The following is a 20,931-nucleotide window of genomic DNA, read 5'->3' on the forward strand; positions in this document are numbered from 1 at the left end:
TGTGTTGGCCTAGCTGGCTCCAAATTTGGCCATTGACAGTCTTGACCCGCAGCGCCTCACAGTTCTCGGGTGCCGTGTAGGTCTCGAGTGCCTCTTGGAGTACTTTCTCCTGGAGGGGTTTGTTAGAGAGCCGGTTGATACTTGCTGCCATTCTTGGGTTCAGCATTCTCCCAGCCCTCGGGGGTGCCGCATATCGGTCTACTACACCCAGCAGCTCTTCTTGCTCCTGCTCCCCTGGCATACTTGCACAGTCGTCCGCCTGCCCATGAGATAAGCCAGCCCAGTCCTGGCCTCCCTTGCTAACCTCAAACAAGGAGGGAGCAGAGGGGTGAGGTGACAATTTGGAGGAGGCCTCAGCCCGTCCTCCGTGGTGATGCTTTTCCTGCATCTCCTGCTCGAGCATTTGCTCGAGGAGCTGCCTCATACAGCTCAAGCGGCTGTCTCTCCGTTTTGCCGGTGGAGACCGTTCCCGTTCCTCCGACGAGTCGGAGACCACCGGCCGGTCCGTTTTGCGGGTGGATTTCCTCCCTGTGCGCGGTGTTGAAGTCGGCGGCACAGGGAGCGGCTCGGGGTCGGGTGTATGGGAGCGTTCAAACTGCTCTCCCGCCGCCAGTGGCTGCCGCCCGGATGTCGAACCCTCCTCGGGGGGAGTTGGGCAGGCAGTCCGTTTTGTTAGTCGCTTGCGAGTTGCCATGTTAGCGACTATTTTCTCTGCAATACAAAAAACTCACTTACCTGAGGTCTTGTTTTTATCCTGCAGCTGGAGAGCCTGACTCCAGCTGCCGCCGCTGTTGCGCTGCTGGCGTAATGCCGCGCCTGCGCACTGGGTGGGTTCTTCTTCACGTAGTCACTCACGTGACTCTGAAGTAAAATTAAACTAGACTAAGTGGGACCCGTTGAGTCCCATGTTCACACGGGAGGGCTGATCCACCAACGCAATATTCCACCTCTCCACCAATTCCAATATTGGTGGCCAGTGAGAGGGGTGGGAGGGGGCGCACTTTCTGGAGCGCTAGTATTGGTGTTGTGGGCTGAGGGGACTGGTTTCCAGGGGCTAGAATAGACATTGTGGGCCGAATGGAATCTTGAGCTGGCAGCTCAGTCACTCTAGCCTAGTGTGCTGGCAGCTCACTCACTCACGGCTGGTGGGCTGGCAGTTGACTCACGGCCAGTGATGGAAATGTGTGGGTACACAGTGTTCGGTTCCCCCTAGTTTTCAGTTTCCAGTGTCCATCCTGTGCGTAAATTCGCAGCTTTATCCTGCGCTACTGAATCCAAGGGCGAGTGAACGAGCGGACAGACGGACGAAAGCAACGATCATAGAGCGGAATAGATGACATTTTGGGTCGAGACCCTTCTTCAGTGAGTCAGGGGAAAGATGTTCAAGAGATATGGACTGTACTAAGGACAAATGAATGGAAGATATGCCTATACCTCACGTTTCCCTTTCCCTGTCAGTCTGAAGAAGGGTCTCCGCCTGAAATGACACCTATTCCGCTCTAGGATCATTGCTTTTGTCCGACTGTCCGCGCGTTCGCTCGCTCTTGGTCCCGGCGTTTCTCCCTTCAGGCACTGCCAAACAAACACACACACACAAACACACAGCATGTCCGGCAGATCGGTGCGGGCTGAGACCAGGAGCAGGGCGAATTACGACATCAAACGGGTCATAGCAACTATCGAAAAAGTACGGAAATGGTAAGGGGAAAATAAATAAAATCACCCGAAGGAAATAGATGTTTAATTAAAAAAAAGGGGGAGGGGGGGGCGCGGGGCCGGCATTAAGCCTAAGGGGGCCCCGTGCCAGATCCACTCTCGGCAGCAGTTCAACCACATTCACGTGAACATCGTGGGGCCGCTGCCGCCGTCCCAGGGCATGACCTACCTCTTCACTGTGGTGGACCGCGCGGTGGCCTGAAGCCATTCCTGCTGGCTGACACCTCAACGGCCACTTGTGCTCGGGCCTTGGTGGCGCACTGGATCGCCCGGTTCGGGGTGCCGCTGGACATAACAACCGACTGGGGGCCTCAGTACACGTCGGAACTGTGGTTGGCCATGGCACGCCTCCTGGGGGTTCGCCTACACCACACTACGGCATATCATCCACAGGCAAACAGCCTGGTGAAGTGGTTTAATCGCCAACTCAAGGCTGCCCTGAAGTGTGCCCAGGTAGTTGATTCCACCGGCACGGGGTCAGGTGGAGCAGCCTTCGGATGCCCTGCAACGTCTTCGGCAGATGGTGGGCAAGTTGGCGCCTGTGCCTACGTCTCGTCATGGGTCCTTCCGACCTTCCGTTCCCTCTGCTCTGGAGGACTGCCAGTTCGTCTTCCTATGTAGGGATGCTCATCGGGCACCCCTCCAGTGGCCGTACGAGGGTCCCTTCTGGGTCCTGGAACATAAGGGATCGGCTTGAGACCGTTTCGGTTGCATGGCTGACGTTCGGCCGGTGCTGGTCACACGGCCCCACCTGCGAGGGCGCCCTCCATTTAGGGTACCTCCTCCAGTGGCTACTCCGTCCCCTGCACCTGTTGGTCGGTTGCCGGTTCCTGTGCCGGGCATGGTGCGCTACCGGGCTGGTCGCCGCGTGCGCCCTCTTGTCCGTTTCGTGCCTCCGGTTCTTTGGGGTTTCCAGTGGTGGTCCCCGGATATTAGGCCACCCCTTGAGTCATCCCCCTCGGCTCTTGAGGGACAGGGCCGGTGGTCTGCCCACGGGATTTCCCGTTTCTGCTCGGGGGGTTATCTGGTGTTTTTGTCATGCTTCATTAAAGGACTTCTGAACCTGCCTGGCTTCTAGCCTTTTCCTGACCTTGTCCAGGCCACTACAAACTGATCATGATCACGATCAAAGGGCAGGCAAATATTTGTCGTGTTTGACTTCCATACTGCTGCACATACAATGAAAATAAACTTATTCGATAATTTTTTTACAACTTTCATACAATGCTTTAATTGCCCCAGAGAGGAGAGCCGAGTAAGGTCTTAGCACTAAATTTGTTAAATATTTGGGGTATTAATGGTATCCCGGCATTGTGAATATCCATGTCCATGCTACATTAAAAGTAGCAAATGTTTTGGAAAAATGAAGCGACATCATAGTCTTGAATATCAATAACAATGGCACTTTTTTTACTTGCTAAAGAGACAGGTATCTAAGGCTTAGATAGAGTGGATGTGGAGAGGATGTTTGCAGTAGTTGAGGAGTCAGGGCTGGAGGGCTCTGCATCAGAATAAAAGGACATTCCTTTAGAATGGAAATAAGGAAGAATATATTTAGCTTGAGGGTGGTGAATCTGCGGAATTCATTGCCACAGACGGCTGTGGAGGTCGACATTTTTAAAGCAGAGATCAATATGTTCTTGATTACCAAGGATGTCAAAGGTTACGGGGAGAAGGCAGGAGCATGGGGTTGAGAGGGAAAACTAGATCAGCCACGATAGATTGGTGGAGCAGACTTGATGGGCTGAATGGCCTAATTCTGCTCCTATGATTTATGGTATCAATAAACAAGAAAACTGCTTTGGAGACTTTTTTGTTCAGATTGTTTTCCTTTGCTCACATGGTAGAGATTTTATTAAGATTATAACTGCAGAATATAGTTTGCTTGATTTCTGCTGCTTGGCCTAATCCTGCAGATACTTTATGACGTGTTACAAATGAGAGTAATTCGGTTGTAAGGCTACTCTATTTAAAATAAAGAATTTACATTCGAATAACGGTGGTTGTCTATGTAATATTGTATAAGAGTTATGATTACCTGATTTATTTTGCCCATAATAGATCAGAAAAATCTATCACTCAGAGTTGCAATAATGTAAGGCTTGGTACTTAATATGCATTTCAAAACAGCATAGTATCAAGATTATATTTCACTCTTTCAGCATTGTTTACAGAACACCGAAAGTACCAACATTTCTGACCTGGATGAATATGTCTTTGAATCAATAAGCAAGCGTTCATGGACTGATATATTGCTGCAGATTTACAAGGTAAAATGATTGAAACTCATCATTACTTGTTTATGCACATAAAATTTAACATGTATATCTAACTTTCTAATGTGTTAAATAAAAATATTAAACAATTAAAAAAGTACATCAGAACATGGGTATCTTCAAATGTGTTTATTGAATAGTCTTTTGTTTCTTTAATATAAGACTTGTCGCAATTTAAAAGCATTAGCCATTCTATAAATCTACTGGTTTGAAGGCCTATATCAAACATAAACTTCATGTCCTTGAACAAATGCCAGATTACTCAAGTTGCTGCGTAGCCTTTGACATAACTGCAACCACCCAATAACCACTGTATTTATCAACAACATAACCATGAGAATGCGGAATGCACTGAAAGACTCTTTGTCAACAGAATTGAGCAGAATTTCTCAACTGAGCCATTATATAAACTCTAGGCTTAATATTAGTTGCACATTATATTTTTTAATAAGGTAAAAGATAATTAGTCCAATTCAATTGATAGATCAAGTGCATAAAGTCATTTTCTTGAATACATCTATCTCATTCAATATTTGAAGCGTTGGAGGATTTTTATTTAGCTTTAGGCTGTTTTGTTTAATAGCATTGAGCAGATGATTCAATGGTGGTTTCTTATTTATTTTTCAAATTAAAGCAAATTACACAGCTTGCCTTCAATTACTCCTCATATCTTTTGAGATTGTGAAATGTAAAGGAAGACAAAACAATTTTTTTTCAAATATACAATCTTGCTTTAAGTAAATTATTTGAATTAAAAAAATTGTAATTATCACCTGTCTTTTGTTGCTAATAATTAGACCATGTTTATTCTCTAATATCTGCAGGAGAGGGAGATATTTGTATGAGCTAAATATGTTCGCAATATTTTGTGTATTTGAAGTGCATTTGTGGTAAAGTAAGAAGGAAATATTTGAGGTGTTCTGATGTTGAATTTATATTTGTGACCAATCAATCATCTCACCAGTCTTGAACAAAGCTAAATCGGCGCTTGATCATGGAATTGGTCGTAGGATTCTAAGAGTTCATAAGATTCTGAAGGTTCACAACAATATAAGAAACTATATGGAGAAACGGAAGGGATTTGATGAGATTGGGGGAGAATTAAAAAATGAGAGTTAATGTTGGATTATTGCAAATGGATAGTTGATGGTTGGGGCAGATTCAGTGAGCAGACGGGCCTGTTTCTGTACTGTATCTCTCTGTAACTATTAGAGATCAGTGTTGAGAAATTGTGCTCAATTGTGTGCAGAAAGGGTCTTTCAGTGCATTATGCTTTCTCCATGGTTATGTTGTTCATAAATACAGAGGTCATTGGGTGGATGCAGTTATGTCAAAGGCTATGCAGCAATTTGAATAATTTTACAAATAAATGAACCTCGGCTGAAGGAAAACAGCCTTGTCTGGCATTTGTTAAAGGACATGAAGTTTATGTTTGTTATAGGTCTTCAAACCAGTTCCAACATTCAATATGATTGTTGCTATTCCTCCCTCTCAATAACATTTTCCTGCTGTTTCCCTGCTATTTCCCCATACTTCTTGATGTCTATTGTGTTCAGAAATCTATTAATCTGCTTTTTGTGTATATTCAGCTATGGCCTTCATGACCTTCTGCAGTTGATAATTCCTCATCATCACTCTCTGAGTGAAGAACTTTCACTCATCTTAGTGTTAAATGTTAAATCCCGATTTCATCCCACAACAAGAGGAGGCCTCTTTCCCATATCCAGCCAGTTGAGACTATAAAAACTTTGTGTTTTAAAGAATTCTCCTTGTCAATTTTATCAACCCAGGAATCAAACTAGTGAAGCCCCGTTGTGCTGCTTATATGACAAGCGCTTACTTTCTTCAATTTCGGCAGAATTTCACACAATACTGCAAGTGTGGTCTCACTAGGGTGCTGTATAATTGTGATAAGATTCCCTTGCTCTTGTACTCAAACTGTCACGTAATGAAGGCCAATATATGTTTGCCACTTCAAACATTCAGTGCACCTGGATGTTTGCTTTTGGTGACTGGTGAATAATGACATCAATGTCCATTTGAACATCTGTATTTCCCAGTATTGTCACTCTTTAAATAATACTCTGACATTCTGTTTATCCTGTCAAGTGGATCGCTACACTTTTATCCATATAGTACTGCCAGGCATTTGTCCACTCATTAACTTGGTTAAATTGCCTTGAAGCTTCCTTATATCCTTCTCATAATTTGTAATCCCATTCAGTTCTGTGTCTTAGAAATAATATATTTTATTCCCACATTTAAAAATGAAGAGCTGGATCTCAAGCATTGATCCCTGTGGTACCTCTAACTCTAGAGCTCTTCCAGGTACAGTATACGTGTTCCTGTGGTTCTATCTTTTCACCTGACCAACGTCTGCTTTTCAACAAGTTATCCTGTGCAATTTTCTCCAACTTCAATGATATTTCACCATCCGGTACATCTTCTCCATTTCATATCTTTTGTTAATTTTCCCATCTCTCCAACTGTCCCCATTAAGTTGGCGACAGGGTGACCACTGCAAATGATCCCTATGGTAATCCTGGCTCGCCCTTTTGTAGATATTCCCATGTCCCCCCCATCTTTTTTGCAACTTGAAGCAGACATGATTTCTCTTATTCTCATTTATGACCAAGGTCTTAATCTTGAAATGTGATTCAAAACATGGTTGAGAAGAAATTCCTTTATCCAACAGGTACTGAATCTTTGGAATTCACTACTCGAGATGGTAATGGGATCTCAATTGCTGAATATTTAAAGATATAAAACAGTATAATTTTAGGTATTTACAAATGTGAGAAAAAAGCATTTGTCCCTGTCAAGTAAGAAGGGCTGCAGTACCTTTTCTGCAGAAATCCATTTCCAACTTTGTTCACGGTGGCTTGAAAGCCATAATTTTAGCGAATTGTTTCACAATAGAATGAATTAATGTCAATACAAACTAGTGCCAGATAAGTGCATTATTGACTTTAAACTGGTCAATTTTTTCTCACTGTAGTGCTGCATCTCTTGCTGGAGTAGAACTTGTGGTGGCAGCATAATGGAACAGTTAGTAGAGCTGATGCCTCATAGTTCCATCAACATAGGTTCTACCTTGAACTCTGGTATTGCCTGTGTGGCGTTTGTACATGTTCCCTGTGACCTTGTGGGTCCAGATACTCGAGTTTCCTCCAGTATCCAAAGTTTGATGGATTAATTAGCTGCTGTAAATTGTTCCAGATGTAAGGAGTTGATGGGAATTTGTGAAAAATGAAATGGGATAAGTATAGGATTGGTGTTTAAGGATGTTTGATAGACAGCATAGGACTCTTTGCTATATGATTCTAATACCCCGAGTCCCTGTTCTTCAAGACAAATAGGAAACCGTTTCATCTAAGTTGTTTCTACTCCAGAACAAAGGTCATACTAACCTCAAGTTCCAGAATGCAGACTGTGCAATTCAGTGGCAATCAGTGAGAAGGATAAGCAGCAAAAGTTGCTTCATTCTCTGATGACAATTGTCACACATCCATGAATACCGCAGATAAGAGAGTGGAAGTTTCAAAGTAGTATTTTGGGCTTTGTTAAAATTTCATTTGTTAGAGATTCAAAAAGCCATTTTTTAATTTACTGCCAGACATGTCATCTATTTGCTAAAGTGCATATATTTGTTGTAAAATTGATAATATAGTAATGCCAAGGTTGATTTGTTTTCTCTTCAGGTTTTTGTGCTTTCTCGATTGACTGTGAAGGATATCAACAATATGCATAGCAATCTAGGATGCTTAGAAAGCTTACCGAGAATAAATGCTGATCCTCTTTCCAGCAATGTATATTCTATTGGTGAGCGTGTCCTGCTGACATGGCTCAACTTTCACTACGAATCTATGAGAAAATCTGTGTGGGCATGTTGCACTAAAGGTAATTGTAGAGTGTGTGTTCTTGCTTTTGGAATGGAAATTATAATTATCAGAGGCAAAATTAGGTAATCTCTAAAATTGGACAATTAACCATTGCTATTTTTTTCTGAAGCAGGCAGCATATCATCTTCAAGCTAACTGTTAATTAATGTGATTGATGCATACTCCAAATTATGACTGCACTGCATATATGCATGCCCAGGAATTTGAAGTTATTGACCCTTTCCACCATCGTCCCGTTGATATAAACAGGATTGTGGGTCCTCATCCTTCCCCTACCAAAGTCCACAATCAGTTTCTTGTTTTTACTGATGTTGAGAGCCAGATTGTTGTGCTGGCACCACTTGGTCAGCCGGTCGATCTCACTTGAGAACTCTGTAGAACTGAGGCTGTATAGTTCTCAAGACCTGTGCAGACTCAGTACAGTGTTCTCCCTATCGAACCGTGCGTAGAACGCATTAAGCTCGTCAGGGAGTGATGCTTCCCTGTTGTTTGAGCTGCCTCCTGATTTCTCCTTGTAGGATGTGATGGTATTCAAGCCCTGTCACAGTTGCCGAACATCCGCCTCATCCTCCAGCTTAGAGCAGAAGTCCCTTTTGGTCTTTTTGATGGACTTACCAAGGTCGTATCTGGACTTCTTATAATAATAATAATAATAATAATAATAAATTTTATTTTCGGGCGCCTTTCAAATCTCAAGGACTCCTTACAAAGATTAACAGAAGAGAAAAAAACATATAGTCGGAGAAAAATAAATAATAAGGACATCATCAATATACAAATTAAAGATAGAAATCGCTCCAAAGACACAAAATCAAAAAACACAATGTGAAGAGAGAGCAGCGGCAGCTAAAGCGCGCCAGCGTCCACTCTCCCTTCCGACAGCCATCTTGGACACAGACTAACATAGTAACTACATACAAAAAAATCATCCCCCCACAGTGGTTACCACTGTGGGGGAAGGCACAGAGTCCAGTCCCCAACCCCAGTTCTCCCCAAAGTCAGGCCTATTGAGGCCACCGCTATTGGCTCTACGGAGGCCCGATGTTCCTGGCCGTTCTGGCCGGGTGGAGTTGCCCCGGCGTCGGGAGAGTCCTCACAGTGGCTGGGCCACCTGGAACGGCCGCTTCCTAGCAGGGGATTGTCGGCTTCCGAAGCCGACAGGGATGCACCGGGTTGGAGCTCTCAGGCTCCCGATGTTAAAGTCGGCGCCGCCCGCTCCGCTCCGCAGACACGCAGCCCGGAGGTGTTGAACACGGCGGTCACAGCTCACCGGAGCTCCAGCGTATCGATCCAGCGCGGCGACCCAGGCAAGGCATCGCCCGCTCCGCTCCACGATAGCGCTCCAGCGCTGTGCTGCCAACGAAGCCGAGGTGCTGGGCGGTCCCCACCAGGAAACGGCGCTCCAAGCCCGCTGGTAGGCCACGAGGACGGGTCGATGGGCAGCCCGGAGAAAAACCTGAATGCCTGGGATCTGGTCTTCAGAAGAATGCAGATCTAATGGTTCCTCCAAGGCTTCTGGTTCGGAAACACTTGGAAGGTTTTTGTTGGAACGCAGTCCTCCACACATTTCCTTATGTGACGACTATGGCGTATTCATTCAGGTCCGTTGCCAAGTTCCTAAACATTGCCCAGTCTACAGACTCGAAGTAGTCCTGGAGTTGTTCGTCTGCCACCTCCGACCAGCTCTGTCCAGTCCTCACCTCTGGGAGTGCTATGTTCAGTTGCTGCCTGTATGCAGGAAGAAGCAGCGGATTTTCCGAAGTGAGGGCAAGGGATAGAGCGATAGGCGTCTGATGGTCGTGCACCCGATTCAAGGGTGTTTAATCCTCTGGTGCTGCAGGAGACATGTTCGTGGAAGTTATGGAATGATTTCTTCAGGTTGGCTTTGTTGAAGTCCCCGGCTACGGTGGTAAACGCCTCGGGGTAGACTGTGTGATGCTTGTTGACCACGGCGTGCAGCTCCTCCAGTGCCAGACAGACATATGCCTAGGGTGGGATGTAGACCGCGGTCAGGATGATAGGGGAGAATTCCCTCGGTAGGTAGAAGGAACGGCACTTCACCGGCAGTTGTTCCAGGTGCAGAGAGCAGGAGTTAGATAGGACAGCCACGTCTGAGCACCAAGCAGAGTTAACCATGAGGCAGACGCCCCCTCCTCTCCCTTTCCCAGATGCCAATGTATGGTCCATACGGTGGATGGAGAACCCCTTTCAGGCTGGACCGCTGAGTCTGGGGAGCTAAGGGTGAGCCATGTCTATGTGAAACAGAACACAGTGCATTCCCTCAGCTTCCTTTGATAAAGCAACCTTGACCTTAAGTACTCCACTTTGTTTTCTAGTGACTGTATGTTGGCCAGTAGGATGGTAGGGAGAGGGGGCAGGAGTCCCCTACGCTTCAGTCTTACTTGTAGTCCTGCCCGACGACCATATTTCTGTACTCCATGAAGACCTCCTAGGTGTTTACAGGTACAGTACTTGAGAGTCTCCGCGAGGTCGGGGATTCCCCTGAGATCGCGAATTCCCTTACAATCGGCATCTCCAGCTCTGTTGATGCTGGGAGATCCTGCCCGATGGCCTCGATTCCGAAACTCCTTGAAGGCCTCCCCGGTATTTGCAGGTACAGTACTTACTGTACCTGCGTGCCTCCGCGAGTTCAGGGATTCCCCTCCGATTGGGAACATCCTGGTGGATGTATTTCCTGCTGAGAATCCTCCTTTATTTTTATCTTCTGACTCTCTGTAATCATGCCAAATGTCATGTCAGATATTCCAAGAGGAATGCCTGCTATGGTAACTATCTGGGAACAGCTGGTTTGCGAGCTCTTGAGGCCTTGAAGTCTGAAGAAAATGGTGCATTTTTGCTCCATTATTGCACATAGTCATAGTCATACATCATGTAAATAGACCCTTTGGCCCAACATGTCCATGCCGACCAAGATGGCCCATCTACACTAGACCCTGCATTTGGCCCATATCCCTCTAAACCTTTCCTATGCATGATACACCTGTCCAAATGTCCTACCTGGTAGTATTTACAAATTTGACACCTGGATAAATGGATAGGCTAAATGACTTCCACAATGGTCCCAAAAGTGCTCTATACTCTGCTCCATTGTGTGTGAGTTGTCTGGCAAGTGTCAAGGTCACATGCCATTTGGGAAGTTAAACAAGGGCACAACACAAATAGTGAATCTGGAGGGTACTGGGGAGTGTTATTTTAAGTGTTGAATTAAGAGACCTTGGAGTACAAGCGGCCTGAAAATGGCAATATCAGATAGGGTGGTGAAGAAGCTGTATCGTCTGGTTGACCTCATTGACTGAAATCTATGGCATTTAGGACTGACCCTTCAGTATCCTCCAAGAAGTACAGGTACCACTTCCTGAAAGCCACCAATAACACAAAAAGGCAATTTTGGGCTAAGCTGGAGCCACAGACGGATGATTCATAGCTGCGAAAAGGCTAAACTGGATAGCATAGGTGGTAACATGACATCACTTTCATTTGAGCTCAATGCCTTTATGCATGCTTTGAAAGAAGAAGAATGACACACCAGCAGGAGCCCTACAGCACATGACAATCCCGTGTCCTCAGTCTCAGACCTATGTCAGAACATCCATACCTGACCGAGTGCTAAAGATCTGTGTGGACCAAATGGCTCAAGCATTCAATTACATCTCCCATGTGCTTCAAAAAGGCATTTATCCTACCAGTGTCCAAGAAGAGCATGTGATTTGCTTCGATAACTACCGTCTCGTCGGACATGCATCCACCAAAATGAAGTGCTTCAAGAGGTTGGTTATGACGCAAATCAAACTGCTTCAGAAATGACCTGAATCCGCTTCAATTTTCCTATCCCGATGACAGGTCAACGGCAGATGCTATCTCACTAGCTGTTCAGTCTGCTCTGGTCCATCTGGATATGGACTTGTATGTCAGACTGTTGTTCAATGACCACAGCTCTACATTCAACATTATCATCCCCTCCAAACTCATCAGTAAGTTCCAAGACCTGGGCTTCTCTATCACCCTTTGCAACTAGATTCTTGACTTCCTCATAGGCAGACCTCAATCAATGCGGATTGGTAACACCATCTCCTTCTCACTGACCATAAAAACAGGCACACCTCAAAGACAGTAAAGATGAAGAAATATAATTACTCGACATAATGTTCATAGCTACCCCTACCATAGAGTGCTTTGCCCTCTGCTCTATCCTCTTTATACCCATGACTATGTGCTTAGCACAGCTCTAATGCCACATATAAATTTGCCGATTACACCACTATTATTGGCCAAATCATGGTTATTGATGTGGCAGTATTCATTTGGAGTAATAGAAAAGTGCAGAGCTTTTTTTAACATTTATAACATGCCGAGGAACCAGTTCGCTCCTCTGGGGAGATGCTAACTGCATTTTGTTGTCTCTGTACTGTACACTGCACAATGACAATAAAGTTTGAATCTGAATCAGCCAGTCAAGTCAAGAGTGTTTCATTGCCATGTGTCCCAAATAGGACAATGAAATTCTTACTTGCTGCAGCACAGCAGAATATGTAAACATAGTACATAACGCAAGAAAAAAAAATTTCAGTGTGTGTGTACACATGCACACATACTCAATAAATAACAAATATAGTTCATTAATAATAATAGTCTGTTGCAGTTCAGAACTTATTTGTTGGGTTTAATAGCCCGATAGCTGTAGGGAAGAAGCTGTTCCTCAACCTGGACGTGACAGTTTTCAGGTTCCTGTACCTTCTTCCCGATGACAATGGGTGTGTGGCCAGGATGGTGTGGATCTTTGATGATGTTGGCTGCCTTTTTGAGGCTGCGACTTCGATAGATCCCTTCGATGGTGGGGTCAAAGCTGGTGATGGACTGGGCAATGGTCATTGCATTTGGCAGTCTTTTCCGCTCCTGGACGTTCAAGTTACCAAACCAGGCCAGCTTGACAAAATTATAATTGCTACCCTGCTTACCACTCCAAATTCTTAGTCACCAAGTCCCTTTTGTTTCAATAGTTGTAGGTAACTTTAAGTGGTACATGCCAGCTTTAACTGGCTTTCATAATGCAACTTCTGCTGAGGTGCAAATCATAATTAGCAGTGGTTGAAAGTGATTAGCTTTTCAATGAACTGGTAATATTTTGCAGAAAAACGGTATTGTCATTCACGTGAACATGCAAAGTTTGATTGTACGTTGTAAATTACGACTATTGCCTTCATATTTATTTTCATTTTCACATGATTGTTTTACCTTTATTCATTTTCCTTTGAATAGGTGCTGCACCACCGACACGCTGGATAATTAATTTTGATTTAGATTTGTTGGATGGGTTGGTGCTGGCAGCTGTCCTGGCTGCTTATTGCCCTGATGTGGTAAGTGGCTTTACTCAGGTAATTACATTTAATTTTTTGACAGACATTTTAAAACAGAGCCAGATTTATCATCAGTAGGTGGATTTGTTAAAATAGGCAGTCTGAGCTAATTTACAGCACCTTTATTATGAATCACATATTACGCTGAATCATTTTCCATAAGGAATGGATTCACATGCTTATTTATGGCCAACATCACACTGACACAAAACGTTCAACATATACTGTATCATGTCGTGTGATTCAAGGTAATTCTAAATCAGTTTCCCATCAACGTCAATTAAGAACTGTAAAGAAGTGTTATCAACACACTGTGACTTTAATTCTTTTATTCATACTGTGGCATTACAGAGAGCACTAGCTGTACGTGGTCTGTCACGGAAACTAGAGAGCGATATGTGGGTGGGGAGGTTGTAATTATACTTGTGATATGGGGAGTGGTTAGTAGTGATGAGGTAACTATATTAAGGGTCACATGCATGTATCATCTACATCCTTCCCCTTGGAAATGAAAGACAAACAAAGTAGTGACAGGGCGACCACGTCTCATGCGCTAGAAATGGTTAAGCAAAATCGTCATAGCGGACAGGCGGCTTGACAACACGTCCCGACCGGGTTCGCATCTTGCCATCTCCCCTCCCTGCAGGAACAAGTGGAGGCAGTACGGCAACAGGTGCAGACGGCCGAACTGGAACAGGGGAGCCGGGAGGGGACGGAGAAGACAAGGGCAGAAGGGCATGAGGGGATGCGGGGCTCGCAGTGGACTGCGCGCGGGCAGGCGAGGGAGGGTGAACCGGAGGAGGATCGGAGGAGTTGGGAGGGTAGAGACCATGGCATGCGAGGAGCGATGGGCGGAGCATCGCCTGGAGGCTGAAATTGCAGCAGGGGAGCAAAAGGATCTCCGAGTGGTGGTCGCGGCTCGTTGACGAGCCGCAGATGTTGGCGGGACCGGCGGTAGAAGGTTCCTGCATGGTCGACGAGTTGGGACCGAGGCGTCCCAGCAGAGGCGACTACGGTTGCGAGCCGGGAGTGACCGGTGGGGGTCTGCATGCGGACAACCTGACCGGGGAAAAGGCGTGGCAGGGTCGGCAGGACTTGTCATGGGAACGTTTCTGGACATCGCGCTGAAAGGCAATGTGCTCCTGAACAGCAGCGGGCTTGAGGACAGAGGGGATCAGTGAGCGCTGGGCCACCGGGATCGGAGGTCTGGTAGTGCGAGACATGAGCCGCTGAGCAGGGGAGCCCATGGCAGGGTCACGGGATATGTTGCGAAGGTTGAGGAGGGCTAGGAAGAAGTCGGAGTTAGACAAGCGACATTGTTCCAGCAAGTTCTTTGCACTGCGGACGGCGCGCTCGGCCAGACCGTTGCTTTGAGGGTACTCAGGGCTGCTGGTGAAGTGGTGGAAGTTCCAGATGGTAGCGAAAGCCCTGAACTCGGACCTAGTGAATTGGCTGCCGTTGTCCGACTGGAACTGGCCGGGGTGCCAAAGGTAGAGAAGTGGCGGCGCAGCTTATTGACAACGGCCGAAGACGTGAGGGAGTGCAGCTGGTCAACCTCGAACCAGTTGGAGTAGGAGTCGATGAGGACCAAGAAGTGTTTGCCTCGCCACTTGAAAATGTCAGTGGCAACCGCCATCCAGGGCAGTTCCGGTGCAGCCTGCTGCAGAAGCGGCTGTCGTTGCTGGTGGGGGGAGAGGCTGTTGCAGGTGGAACATGAGGAGACCCTCTCCCGGATGTATTGAGCCATACCAGGCCAGTAGAACTGGCTCTGGGCGTGAGACAAGGTGGCTTCGGCCCCAGGATGACCGTTATGAGCGGCCTGAAAATAGTGGTCGTGCAGAGCAGCAGGCACAACAACCTTGTGTCCTTTCATGACCACGCCGTCGTGGAGTACGAGCTCATCACGGACAACGAAGTAGGGCACGGCACCAGCCGGCAAAGCGGAAGGACGGTCGGGCCAGCCCTACTGGATGATGGCAGCAAGCTGTTGCAGGGCAGGATCATCGGCAGTGTGCTCGACCAGGGACTTCATCTGCTGTGAAGGGACAATATTCACATTGAGCACCATCAGGTCAGACATTTCATAGGGCTGGCGATCGGTGGATGTTAGCGGGGCGCGGGACAGCGTGTCGGCCACGAACATGTCTTTGCCTTTTCGGAAAACGACTTTGAAAGTGAAACGCTGGAGCTGCAGCATCATGCGCTGCAGTCGGGATGAGGCAACATGGATCGATTTGTTGAGGATGGTGACAAGCGCATGGTGATCTGTTTCAATGGTGAAAGTGTTGCATAGTATATAGTCCTTGAATTTGGAGCAGGCAAACACCACGGCTAGTAGTTCCTTCTCGATCTGTGCGTAGTGCTGTTCGGCAGGGGTCATGGTACGGGACGCGTAGGCAGTTGCAGGCCGTCATGGAGCTGTAGACAAGCGGCACTGAGCCCGAACTGAGAGGCGTCGCAGGTGATAATAATGGGACGTTGCAGGTCAAAGAATTTGAGTGTGGGGGTACTGATCAGCTTGGACTTAAGGATGTCGAAAGCTTTTTGGTGTTGAGGGAACCAAGCCCAGGCCGTGTCCTTCTTTATCAAATCCCTCAGGGGTGCGCTGAGCTCGCTGAGGTCGGGGATGAACTTCCCCAGGTAGTTGACCATGCCCAGGAAACGTTGCAGGCTGGGCACATCAGTGGGTGATGACATCTCGGAGATGGCAGCCGTTTTCTGTGGGTCGGGTTTCAGCCCCGAGGCTGTGAATACATGTCGAACATATGTGACCTCGGGGATGCGGAACCGGCACTTCTTGGGGTTGAGTTTCAAGTTGATCTTCCGGGCCCGGTCTAGGACTTGGCGGAGGTTGAAATCGTGCTCAGCGACATCCTTGTCGTAGACCAGGATGTCGTCAACGATGATGGCACATGGTAGACCGGCAAACAGCTGCTCCATTGTCCGTTGGAACACCTCGCTGGCAGAGTTGATTCTGAATGGCATTCGGAGGAACTTAAATCTGCCGAAGGGGGTGCTGAAAGTTGTCAGGTCGGAGGACTGCTCGTCAAGCGGTATCTGCCAGAAGGAGCTCTTGGCATCGAGGACAGAAAAGATTGTGGCCGGACCAACCTGTGCAGCGACATCCTCTACTGTTCTCATGGGGTAGTGCGGGCGTTTGATGGCAAGGTTTAGGTCTTTGGGGTTGATGCAAATGCGCATTTCGCTTTTGTCCTTTTTCGCGGCAACAACCATGGTGGAGACCCACTTGATGGGTTCGCTGACCGCCTTTAGGATGCCCATTTTTACCATGCTGTGCAGCGTCGATTCTACTTTTTTCTTCATCGCGAAGGAGACACGGTGTGGTGCACGGACCACTGGCTCGACCTTGCGGTCGACAACAATCTTGTAGTGGCAGGGCAGCTTGCCCAGCTCGTCATCAAAGCGGTCAGGATATTCAGCCAACGGGCCCATTAGGGCCTGCACCTTGTGGATGTCACGGTGGAAGGAGACCAGGTTCAGGTCCTGGCATGCTTGGATGCCCAACAGGGTAATGCAGTTGGAATCGAGAAGATAGAAAGTGAGGGGCCGAGAGGTCTCCAGTATCTTGCAGCGCAGAGTTGCCTTTCCCACAGGAACAAGAACCCCTCCCCCGTATGCGTGCAAAGTGGAGCGATCAGAAGTGACTTGCTCATTAGACCTAATCTTATTGAAGAGGATTGTTGACATAACATTCACAACAGCTCCGGTATCTAACTTAGCGGTGAAGGTCGAGTTGTTCACAGTTACACGCACTGAAGGGCCTGTTATCACTGCAGGTGCATCCAACACAGAAAAAATGCTGGTTCCCCCTGAGAGGACCCAGATTCAGACACAGGGAGTTCGTTGAGATGGTACTGGGAACCGAGCTCGCTATCAGTTTACTCCAAGTTGTTTAACATACGCCTTGGAGCAGCAGGAGGCTTCCCACGGGAACGGCAGGCAGCAGAAAAATGGTTTAGTTTCTTGCAGCAATTGCACGTTTTGCCCAACGCAGGGCATACATTGTACTGACGAGTGGCAAAGTTACAATTGGGGCACCTTAGCTAGGTACGTCCCCCGGGAGCAGTGCCAGAGGGTTCTGCCCTCGGGGGTCGTGGCGGGGTAGGGTTCTGCCAAGGGCATGCATAGCCTCGTTAAAAGACAGGTCATGCTTGCGCAAAAGTTCAGCCCTTAGCTTTTCATCGCGGAGACCGTAAACCAGAAGGTCCCTGGTCAGCTCCTCGGGGGTCAGCGTGTCAAGGCGGCACCGTCTGGCCAGGTGTCGCAGCGCAGCGACATAGTTCTCGGCAGATTCACCAGGATGCTGACGCTGCCCGAACAGTTTGAAACGTTCTAAAATGCAATTAGTCGGAATGTCGCAAATCGCGGTAAACTTAGCCAATAAACATACCGGGTCCCGAACAGATTCACCCGCAGCGTAGACGAAGAAGTCTGACCGAGCCAGGCTGATCGGGACCAGCCAGGCTGAGAGCAGAGAAGCTTGGGCGGCAGGAGTAGCGGGAGGATGAGCGATTGTGACATAGTGGTCGAAGTCACGTCTAAAGACATCCCATCGATGGGCAATGTCTGCATCGAAAACGAGCACATCGGGTTTGCGGCAAGAAGTGGCCATAACGAGGAAAAAAGAGGGGGTAACAGAAAACTGGGGCAAAATTAAAGAAACAACCGATAAACATGAGGCGCAAGGGTAGGGGTTTGACACCATGTAAAGAAGTGTTATCAACACACAGTGACTTTACTTCTTTTATTCATACTGTGGCATTACAGAGAGCACTAGCTGTACGTGGTCTGTCACGGAAACTAGAGAGCGATATGTGGGTGGGGAGGTTGTAATTATACTTGTGATATGGGGAGTGGTTAGTAGTGATGAGGTAACTATATTAAGGGTCACATGCATATATCATCTACAAGAACCAAATTATGGTTACAGGTATCCCTGTACGATCATTCCAAAGCTAAACTGTTTTTCTTCTTATCTCTGAGTAGTACGTTTTTTAACTTATAGCGTGACGACTTAGCCAACTAAATTGTATTGGTATCAATTTATTCTTACTGCAGAATTTAAAACGACAAATTGATTTAAAAAAACAGACAAATAATTGTTATTCCAACCTCTTTCCATGGCAGAACATTTTATTTTTGTTAATGATAGATAAGAATTTGTGCTTAAGAGAAGAATAAAAATTGGTCTATCCATAGACCTGGGAAAGAGAGTGAAAAATAGTCATATTTCCACAGTCAATGGAGGGGTGAAACGGGGATGCATGATTGCCCCAACACTGTTCACCATCTTCATTGCAACAACCATTCACATCATCCAGGACGACCTAGTCCAGGAATCGAAACTGTTTACAGAACAGATGGCAGACTTTTCAATCTTGCCCGTCTCAAGCCCAAAACTAAGACATCTATCGGCTCCCTCATCGAGCTCCAATACGCAGACAACAACTGTTGCAGCTCTCTCAGAAAATCGTCACCAACTGAGACAAATTGGAAAGAACCGTCAATTCAACTTGATGAAACAACCCTGGAAAATGTGGATCGCTATCCGTACCTTGGAAGTCACCTCTCCTCCAATGCCGACCTTGGTGACGAGATCCAACATCGTCTCAAGTGTGCTGGAACAGCTTTTGGACTTCTTCGAACGAGAGTCTTTCAAAATCGTGACATCCGAACAGACAACAAAATGCTAGTGTACAAGGCAGTGGTGATTTCAACGCTCCTGTATGCATCAGAAACCTGGACACCATACCAACACCATCTGAAAACACTTGAAACGTTCTATCAACGATGTCTTGGAAGCAGCTTAAATATCAGTTGGGAAGACAGAAGAACCAATGTCAACGTGTTGAATGAAGCAAAAACATCTAGCATCGAAGCCTTCATCATCAAGAACCAACTAAGATGGGTCGGTCATGTTGTTTGGATGGAAGACGAGCGTCTATCAAAGCAAACCTTCTACTCCCAGCTTAAAAAAGGCAAATGGAAAAGAGGCGGACAAGAGAAGAGATTCAAAGACGCCTTCAAAGCCAGCATGAAGAAATGTGCAATCGACATCGACAATTGGGAAACCAATGCCAAGGACAGGAAACTGGCGAACCATCATCCAAGAAGGAACAGCGACCTTCGAAGCCAAGAGATGCGCAGAATTAGAAGAAAAGAGAAGAAAACGGAAAGAGAGGCAGTAACAACCAAAGCCCGATCTGCCATCTGGAATTACCTGTCCTGAATGTCAAAGAACTTTCAAAGCCAGGATTGGACTCATAAGCCACCTGAGAGACCATAAAAACAACAGAACGTAAAAACAACAGAAAGTAGACCATCATCCTTGACCTCGAGGGATAGCCACGACCGTTATACAAGCAAAACAAATTTAATATTGTGTTATGAGGATGTTCGGAATCACCAGATAAGTCATCGTACATACAGTGACAGATTGGTTCTAAGTCAACTGTCCCTGAAATTAAAATACACAGTATAAAGTCAAGCATTGGGCACCATGCCAAAGTATTTAATCACACCTTCTTAAATTGTGTCTTTGTGCACAAATATGTGTTTAATTAGAAGTGAAACAGAATAAATCTCTCAACGTATTTTATTTTTATTCACTCAGTTTAACTATATTTAGAGTAGGTAGATCTATCTGTAATAGTAAATTTTCTTATTATTTAAAATGAAACAAGGACAAGTAAAATAATTGAACAGGGCTCAACCTGTACCATATTACGGGTTTTATTTTTTTCCCGCCTGTTCAAGTAGGCTTTCCTCAATAACAACATTTACTTCCTTCATCAGTGTATATGCTCCCTTGAGGCCCAGGAATATGCTTACTTTGGCTTTGTTGATGAACTAAGAACAGGTTAATTACTTTCACACAATTAGTAGCATTGATCAATCACATCTTTTTTCTTTCTCCTCTCCTGTGGTTTTTTTCAGCTCCTTTTTGGTGGTTTGTAACAGCATGTTCCAGATTAAACGTTAGATTTACCCGATGCCCAAATAATCAATTAGAAATCACACAAAGAGCTTTATTTAAAGACAAGTGTAGGCCTTATAGATCTGGGAACAGTGTAGTCTCTGTGAGATTTTCCTGTGATAATTACTATTACAGCCACCTTGAAGGTATTGAACATGCACAGGTAATAATTATTGTGGATGGATCATTTACAGATATTTCATCTAATGTGTAAGTATCTCTCGAAACAAGTGTCAGATATGAGTTAATATAAATAATAATATGGGAATTTATGATATTGGGTTTGGATATAAAGTTGTTGAGCTGGAGAATCGGAAATGATTTTATTGAATGTTTGAGCAGGCTCATAGAATCATAGAATTGTAAACCACTGAGCCAGGGCCTTTTGGCTCACCTTGTCCATGCTGATCTGATTAGCCAGTACTAGGCCCATATCATTTTATGCCTTTCCTAACTAAATGTCTGGCCAAAAGCATTTCAAATTTTGTAATTGTGTCTGCCTCTACAACCTCCTCTGGCATCTTATTCCAGAAATTCACCATTCTCTGTGTGAGGAATGTAACCTTTAGATCTTCTTTAAATTTTTCCTATTCTCCCCTTAAACTTGTGCTCTTTAATAGTAAGATTAAACGAGTACTTACCAGTATGAAGTTTGATCTGTATTT

General features: G+C 46.0%; 1 protein-coding gene across 1 annotated transcript in view; it reads left to right on the forward strand.

Moving 5' to 3' along the window:
- Window positions 1-20,931, forward strand: part of LOC129703105 (cilia- and flagella-associated protein 47-like) — a 422,488-nt gene that overhangs the window by 140,443 nt on the left and 261,114 nt on the right. Inside the window, exons 32-34 of the mRNA XM_055645303.1 lie at window positions 3,879-3,986; window positions 7,694-7,892; window positions 13,172-13,269. Coding sequence (XP_055501278.1) covers window positions 3,879-3,986; window positions 7,694-7,892; window positions 13,172-13,269 — 405 coding nt within the window. The remainder of the gene's footprint in view (window positions 1-3,878; window positions 3,987-7,693; window positions 7,893-13,171; window positions 13,270-20,931) is intronic.

This window comes from Leucoraja erinacea, chromosome 13 (genome assembly GCF_028641065.1).
Source record: "Leucoraja erinacea ecotype New England chromosome 13, Leri_hhj_1, whole genome shotgun sequence".
NCBI lineage: Eukaryota > Metazoa > Chordata > Chondrichthyes > Rajiformes > Rajidae > Leucoraja > Leucoraja erinaceus.